This window comes from Capsicum annuum, chromosome 2 (genome assembly GCF_002878395.1).
Source record: "Capsicum annuum cultivar UCD-10X-F1 chromosome 2, UCD10Xv1.1, whole genome shotgun sequence".
In the NCBI taxonomy this organism is placed as follows: Eukaryota; Viridiplantae; Streptophyta; class Magnoliopsida; order Solanales; family Solanaceae; genus Capsicum; species Capsicum annuum.
Window position 1 is genome coordinate 99,483,229 of NC_061112.1, and position 9,220 is coordinate 99,492,448.

Consider the following 9,220-nt stretch of genomic DNA (forward strand, 5'->3'; position numbering starts at 1 on the left):
TAAGACGAAACACTTAGTTGATCATGTAATTACTATAAAATTAATTGAAATTGTAAGTGAACTTACTAATTCATCTTTAATTTTAGTTAAATCAATATAGTTATTTCTAATTATGGCTTGGTTTGAATCATTTCAAATAAAATTGGTCAATTGATCACTCTACTCAGGATGAACACACTTAGTTGATCGTGTAATTACCATGAGATTAATTGAAACAATAATTGAACTTATTAATACTAGTTAAATCAATTTAGTTATTACTAATATAATGGCTTAATATGAATCAATAGATAACTAAGATGTTGCAAAAGATGAGTAATCTGTTGAAAATGACCAAACAGATAAAGACATCTGTTGCAACAGATTAGTCACCTATTGCAACATATTAGTAATCTGTTGGAAATAATAAACAGATAAAGTCATATGTTGCAACAAATTGGTCATCTGTCAGAAATGACCAACAGATAAAGATATTTGTTACAACAAATGACTAATCTATTGCAACATATGTGTATATATGTTTGATAATTTTCAATAAATGACTCATCTGTTGCAACAGATTAAATCTGTTGCAATAGGTTATACACTTAATGATCATGTAATTACTATGAGATTAATTAAAATTGTAATTAAATCAATTTTGGCTATTACTAATAATGGCTTAATTTGAATGATTTCAAATAAAATTAGTCAATTGATCACTCTACTCAGAACGAACACACTAAGATGATCGTGTAATTAATATGAGAATAATTGAAATCGTAATTGAACTTATCAATTCATCTTTAGTTTTAGTTATATCAATGTAGTTATTACTAATAATATCTTAATTTGAATCATTTCAAATAAAATTGATCAATTAACACTTTACTCAAGACGAATACACTTAGATGATCATGTAATTACTATGAGATTAATTGAAATCGTAATTAAAATTATCAATTCATCTTTAATTTTAGTTAAATTAATTTAATTATTACAAATAATTGCTTGATTTTAATTATTTCAAATAAAATTGGTCAATTGATCATTCTACTTAAGACGAAACACTTAGTTGATCATGTAATTACTATAAAATTAATTGAAATTGTAAGTCAACTTACTAATTCATCTTTAATTTTAGTTAAATCAATATAGTTATTTCTAATTATGGTTTAGTTTTAATCATTTCAAAAAAATTGGTCAATTGATCATTCTACTCAGGATGAACACACTTAGTTGATAGTGTAATTACCATGAGATTAATTGAAACTGTAATTAAACTTATTAATTCATGTTTAATTCTAGTTAAATAAATTTAGTTATTGCTAATATAATGGCTTAATATGAATCAATTGATGACTAACATGTTGCAAAAGATAAGTAATCTGTTGAAAATGACTAAACAGATAAAGACATCTGTTGGAAATGACCAAACAAATATAGACATATGTTATAACAGATGACTAACCTGTTTCAATAAATGACTCATCTATTGAAAATTATCAAACAAATATAGGCATCTGTTGTAACAGATGACTCATCTGTTGAAAATTATCAAACATATAGGATATATGTTGGAAAATAATTTAAAATACTAAAGCTCAGATGTTTTTAAGAGAACTCAAATGTTTGTCCCCTTGTCTAAGGTCTTGTCTTTAATTTTAGTTAAATCAATTTAGTTGTTACTAATAATTGCTTAATTTGAATCATTTTAAATAAAATTTATCAATTGATCATTCTATTAAGGACGAATATATTAATTGAAATTGTTAGTGGACTTATCAATTCATCTTTAATTTAGTCAAAATCAATTTATTTATTACTAATAATGACTTAATTTGAATCATTCGAAATAAAATTGGTCGATTAATCACTCTCCTCGAGACGAATACACATAGTTGATCATGTAATTACTATGAGATTAATTGAAATTGTATGTGAACTTATCAATTCATCTTTAATTTTAGTTATAGCAATTTAGTTATTACGAATAATGGCTTAATTTGACTCATTTCAAATAAAATTGGTCAATTGATCACTCTAATCATGACGAATACACTTAGTTGATAATTTAATTAGTATGAGATTAATTAAAATTGTATGTTTATCTTTAATTTTAGTTAAATCAATTTAGTTATTACTAATAATATCTTCATTTGAATTATTTTAAATAAAATTGGTCGATTGATCACTCTACTCAGGACGAATACACTTAGTTAATCATGTAATTACGATGAGATTAATTAAAATTGTAAGTGAACTCATTAATTCATGTTTAATTTTAGTTAAATCAACATATTTACTACTAATAATGACTTAATTTGAATTAATTTAAAATAAAATTGGTCAATTAATTATTATACTAAGGATGAAACACTTAATTGATCATTTAATTACTGAAATTAATTGAAATCGTAATTGAACTTACTAATTCATCTTTAATTTTAGTTAAATCAATGTAGTTATTTCTAATAATGGTTTAGTTTGAATTATTTCACATAAAATGTGTCAATTAATCATTCTACTCAGTACGAAATACTTAATTGATCATGTAATTACTATGAAATTAATTAAAATCGTAATTGAACTTACTAATTCATCTTTAGTTTTAGTTAAATCAATGTAGTTATTTCTAATGATGACTTAGTTTGAATCATTTCAAATAAAATTGGTCAATTGATCACTCTACTCAGGACGAACATACTTAGTTGATCGTGTAATTACCATGAGATTAATTGAAACTGTAATTGAACTTATTAATTCATATTTTATTTTAGTAATCAATTTAGTTATTACTAATAATGACTTAATGTGAATCAATAGATGACTAACATGTCACAACAGATGAGTAATCTGTTGGAAATGACCAAACAAATAAAAACATCTGTTGAAAATAACCAAACAAATATAGGCATCTGTTGCAACAAATGACTCACTTATTGCAACAACTAATTCATCTATTGAAAATTATCAAACGGATATAGACATATGTTGCAACAGATGACTAAGTTGTAGCTGCAACATATGCCTCATCTGTTGGAAATTACTAAATAGACAAAATACGTGTTAAAAAGCAATTTAAAATACTAAAGCTCAAATGTTTTTTAGGAGAACTCAAACGTTTTCCCCCTTGTCTAAGGTCTTGTCTTCAATTTTAGTTAAATAAATTTAATTATTATTAATAATTGCTTAATTTAAATCAACAAATGACTAACCTGTTATAAGCATTTATTGCAACAGATGACTAACTTGTTGCAACAAATAGGTGATCTGTTGGAAAATAATTAAAATACTAGAGAACTCAAACATTTTTAGGAGAACTCAAATGTTTGTCCCATTGTCTTAAAGACTTGTCTTTAATTTTAGCTAAATCAATTTAGTTATTACTAATAATTGCTTAATTTGAATCAACAGATGACTAACATGTTGCAACAGATGATTCATCTATTAAAAATTATCAAACAGATAGAAAATCTGCTATAATAGATGGGTTATCCATTAGAAAACAATTAAAATACTAGAGAACTTAAATGTTTTTAGGAGAACTCAAATGTTTGTCCCCTCGATCCTTTTGCATTTGATGTATGATACACTATTTTAGTCTTCTTTACCTGTTTCATGAAATTTTTCATGTGTTTCACTTATTCATTGTGCCCTTGTTGAAATTTTTAGAATTTTTTTAGGTCAAATTTTATTCGTATATCACTTGGACATTACTTCATAGGTGATTTTGTAAGTATAATTATGATTTTTGTTAAATTTTTTATTTGGTATATTTTCTATTGCTAAAATTTATAGAACCTGCAACATGAATCTAATATATGAGTCATTTATTGCAACAAGTGAGTAATTTGTTACAACATATGACTAATCTGTTGCAACAGATGACCCATCTATTGGATTTATGTTACAACACTATAATACAAATCCAACAGATGAGTAATCTGTTGCAACAGATTAGTCATATATGTTGCAACAGATTACTCATATGTTGCACATAATACTTATATGTTGCAACATATTAGTCAATATGTTGCAACAAATTAGTCAATATGTTGCAACAGATTACTCATCTGTGCAATAGATTACTCATTTGTTGGATTCACGTTACATGTTTTATGTACTGTTGAAAAAACAGTAGTAGCAGATACACCCAGATGAGAAATTCAACTAAAAATTACAATTTTACTTACTAAAATCACCTATAAGTAATTCCAAGTGATATACGAATAAAATTTGACCTAAAAAAATTTGATCAAGTAGCAATAGTAGCGGTAACAACAATGTTCAACAACAAGAAGATGATGATGATGAACAAGAAGAGATGATAATGAAGAACAAGATGATGAAAATGAAGAAGAAGATGATGAATAAAGCAACAACAACAATGAACAACAAAAATCACGAAGAGAGATAAAACTCCAATAAATGAGAAGAGAGAGAAACGTACCTTTTTTCCTCCATTTCTATTTATATTAGGTTTTACATTGGATCAAAGTATAAATTAAAAAACTTGTGAGTTATTTTCAAGCTTTTCTTACTTTCATAATCCTTAATAAAGTAATTGTCACCTCCACTCAATTATTAAAACTTGTGTCACCCACACTTTATTTTAAAACTCTTTTGTCACCTAGAGCCCAAAGCCCCTCGATACTTCTAGCAATGAAGAACGACGCTTCAAAACGTGGATTCAAACTAGGTAACAAAAATAAAAGATCAAAAATATACGTAAAATATCATAATTTTTCAAATTTCATATTTGAATTGTCAGTATTAGGTGCGTGAGTTTCTACCTGAAGATCGTCAATAATCTATCAAAATACATCTTGACTATTCATTGTTTGTTTCTCTTATTTGAACGATAATGATATATATATATATATATATATCAATAAAAGATAATTTCTTTTTTTCTTATTTTATCCTGAGTATTAATTATTTTTCTCCAAATTAATTTTAATACACAACGTAAATATCATTTAATAGGGGCACTATGTTAAAATAGTCATCTTATTAATTTTTTTTCTTAATAAGTGTATCAAATTAAATTGTGACAAATAAAAACGAACGGAGGAAATATTTAGTAAGTTTTTTGAATTGACTTACTCACACTGAATTTCATGAAATTCGAATTCTCACATTGCAGGGCCTCCTTATGAAGGTCACGCTTAAAACAAGATTATCTTCCTTTTCCAAAAGCTCAAGCCTAAAACCTCAATCAGAAGGGGTTCCTTTCTTTTTCTTTAAAGGTTGAAAAAGAAAATCTATTTTTTTAAATTTTAACTATTATATTAAGTGTTAATTGGCGCCCAAAATCTGTTACTACTTATTTCGTAACAATAATTATATGTTAATTCTGAACAATTATATTTTCTTTAGCTCTCAAGAAAATTAACAAAGTATGTATCTCTCCCCCGCTCGATTAGAAAATTCAATTTTCTATGTTAATTCTCTCTCATATTGTACTACTTCCCTTTAACTTGATGTTTGCAAAGTTTCAATAATAGTTTCTCTCAAGATTAATAGAGATCATCTATGGCTATCAAGAATCAATTAAACAATGTATTGTCCTTCTTTATATTGTTTCAATTTTGATTCTCTTTTCCCTTTTGATGATTACAGATATTATTATAGATGATAACAAAGAAGAAACCTCATGATCAAGAAAATGTAATTCATCAAGATCAAACTAGTAATCCACTCGTCTAACAAATAAAGCATATTTATCTTTTTGTTAACATATTCATATTTATTAATTTGTTTTTTTAAAAAAAAAATCCTATTAAGTGATTTTTTAATTCAAAAAAGTAAAGTGGCATTAAAAGATTACCCCTCATTTTTTGAGTTGAGTCGAGTCTGAATTAGGTCTAGAGGGGTTAAAAACCAATGAGCTTGTTAACGAAAAGAATAAATATGTTTTATTCATGAGATGACGAGGTACACCACTCTTTTCACGAGGGGTATATCAACTATAAATAGCAAAATTGAGGGGTATATTTGCCCCTTTTTCTGAAGTAGAATTAATGACAGAGTCAATGGATCAACCTACTAACCATGAAGATTTACCATGATTAGTGTTACTCAACAGCAGAACAAAAAAAAGGGTAGGAGGATGAAATCTAACTGTCACTATTTCAAGAAGTCAAATGACATGAGGTGATGCCACTATATCTGGTTTCCAGTAAAGGGGTAATCCTACAGCAACAGCTTTCTTGGATCCCACCACTATCACAGCACAAAAGATTGTGGTCAAACCCCTACCCCACGCCCTACCCCTCTCCCAAATGCCAATGAAATGCTTCATGAAAAAGAAGAGAATCTTTCATTCCATTTTCTAGGAATCAAGATAACCTAGTGGAGTTCCACTTTACTGAGATTGAAAGATTGTTACAAACTATGAGGAATACAGCAGTCAATGTTCTCAGAATCTAGCATTCCACTTTACCTTTCTTTTCTAAAAAACATTAAACAGCACACAAGCTTTATATGGTTGAGGACAGGACACATATAAAGGGGCTATATTCCAATTTCTAATCATGTTAAAGGTCCTTTGTAACACACAGGCAATAAATATTGTGCATCAACTTTGATCCTCGTTCATCGTTGGTAAAGATAGCATCTCATACTTCTGAATATATGAATGCTTCTCAACCATATTGCTATGAAGTAAATTTGGCAGCTGCAAGTATCAGGATGCAGCAAAGAAGCCAGTGTCGAGTGACGCATGAGTAATAGAGTAATTAACAATTCAAGAATCGATTTAAAACGCATAACCTATGTAAGTTGTAGGACTTCAACAACAACAAAGACAACATACTCGGTATAATTCCATAGGTGGAGTCTAGGGAAGATAGTGTACGCAAGACCTTAAGGGTAGGGAGGCTGATCCTGATAGACCCTCAGCTCAAGAAGAGATGAATATGCTGTAGGATATCAAGATAAAAGAAAAAATCAAATACAAACAATCACAGCATACAAGTATGGTTAACTCTACAATCTAAGCTTGCTGTCATGTAGCATGATTTGTTCCTGCAGCATCTCAAAGAATTCCGTTACCTCTGTGCCATCAGATAACAAAAACATTATCAAAGAAACCAAGCCAGAATGTCCTTTTAATTGCCTTCTTTTTTTGCCAACCATGGTAAGTCCATATTAGGGCGTGGATTCTCCAATTGACATTCCGAAGAACTTGCAAATTTGCCCTTCTTCGACCAAAGCCAAATCTTGGAAAAAGAGTAGCTATCAGTCTTTGTTCCAATACTTATCCTTTTCCCATCCCCATCACCTTCCTTTGACAGACTAGCACACCGTTCACGCAACTTGGCAAGCTTAACATTGCACGCGTTTTGCTCACTGCTCAAGTCTACCATAAGATTAAAATCACTAACCACATACTGATATGATCCCAATGAATAGCATCTCCTAGCATCCAAATTACTACTACTACACTCTCCTTCTCCCTCCTCAGCCCCAACATTCAATTTTTTAAACTTACCCAGTCTCACAGGAAAGGTTGCTGCTTTATCAACTGCAACTTCCTCTATTTCAATTGTTTTCTGAGCAGCAGACAACACATGATCTCTATTACCAGTACACCCAGATTCTTCTATGGGGCTATCAGAATCGAACCCCGTTAAGAATTCAGGATTGAAAAGGGTTCCTCTACATAAGGGGCAAGTTGAGTTTGTTAGGAGCCAAGTATCTATGCAGTTGATATGGAAAGCATGGCTACAAGTTGGAAGCAACCTCAACTTGTCCTTCACAGAAAATTCACACAAACAAACAGCACAATCAAAAGGCTCTTTAGTAGGACCTACAACCTCTTTGTACACAAAAACCGGTAATGCATCAATAAATGCTTGATCAAGACCAGAATCATGTTGATGGAAGAGCTGCTGCAATTGTCTTTGCAAGGCCTCAGAGGTAGAAACTTCTGGCTGTCTATTAGACTCGGGTGACGATGCTGAAGAAGAAGGTTGTTTGATAAGAAATCTAACAAGTAAATGGAGAAGACCTGATATGAAAAAGATAACCGCTAATACGATGATAATGATAAGAACAGCAGGACTAATTTTGTTCCCAGAAGAGGATGGAGAAAGACTTGGTGCTTTGTGAAAATTAGAACTTGCACTAAATGAAGAATAAGATGAGGGAGATAAAGAAGGGGCATATGCAAACACACCACCTTTACTATGCTTAATCCAAGACATTTTCAAATGGACATGCCCAAAATCAAATCTTTGTGCTCTAAATAAACATATCATCTTGGCACATTCCAAGAAACCAAAGTAGCAGTCTTGCAGCAAGCTGGCTGGTGATTAAAGCAGCAATTTGTTCAAGAATTGTACAATAACAGAAAGATGATGACAAATTACACAGAAAGAAAAAGATAAAGGCCAATTCTTTAGCTGACAAGACTCCAAAATAGACACTATTAGCAACAAAGACTGAATACTCAAAGATCCTTTAAGAAAATGGAATCTTTTCTTGTCCTAAGCAAAAACAAGAATCCAAGATTAAGGTGGATCTTAGAAACGTCTTATATGAGAAGGGGAAAAAAAGAAGGAAAGTTTGAATCTTTGATCATGTAGTAGTACGATTATCTATGTCTCTATGAATATCTAACACAGCTCTTGGCCAAGCAAAGTACACATACGAACTATATATATACACTGACAAAGTGGCTGCAAGGGGGTTTGGATTTGGAGGGGGTGGGATTGTTAAAAGGCAAGAAAGCTCGATGCGTTAAACCTGGAGTTGTGCAAAGGATTGAGGGAACGGCCGGGCTGTTTTCTAGTCACGTGACATTAACTTTATTAGTTACTCCACTTTGGAGTTGGGGGTTGTCAAAGTATAGAGTAGTCTAATGCATTAAAATTACTATTAGTTACAAAATTCAGAAAGAACTAAAGTTATTTAATCATGTGATAATATCTTTATCTATTACTTTAACTTCACTTTGGGGGTTGGGGGGAGGGGGGGGGGTTCAACTGGAAAAAGAAAGAGACAGATTTGGAAGAGGCAAAGACAAAGGCGGGCATGGAGTAGTCACAAGTCTTGAAGAATAAAGAGTAAAGAATGCCAAAAAGAAAGCACAATTTGCTCTTTTTAATTCCCGATAAAATCAAAAGGATAAAGTAAAAAGGAAAAAAAAAGAGATAAGAAAAAGGGAAAGTTAATTCCAAGAAAAACAAGAAGTTTAAATATTGGGACGCACCAAAAATAAGGCGCGTAAATT

At 30.3% G+C, this 9,220-nt stretch overlaps 1 protein-coding gene across 1 annotated transcript; it reads right to left on the reverse strand.

Annotated features, from left to right (window-relative positions):
• Positions 1-6,759: 6,759 nt before the first annotated feature.
• LOC107858808 (RING-H2 finger protein ATL46) lies at positions 6,760-8,902 on the reverse strand. The gene has a single exon (XM_016703596.2). The coding sequence runs from the start codon at positions 8,244-8,246 to the stop codon at positions 7,095-7,097; it is 1,152 nt and encodes a 383-aa protein (XP_016559082.1). The 5' UTR covers positions 8,247-8,902; the 3' UTR covers positions 6,760-7,094.
• Positions 8,903-9,220: the final 318 nt, after the last annotated feature.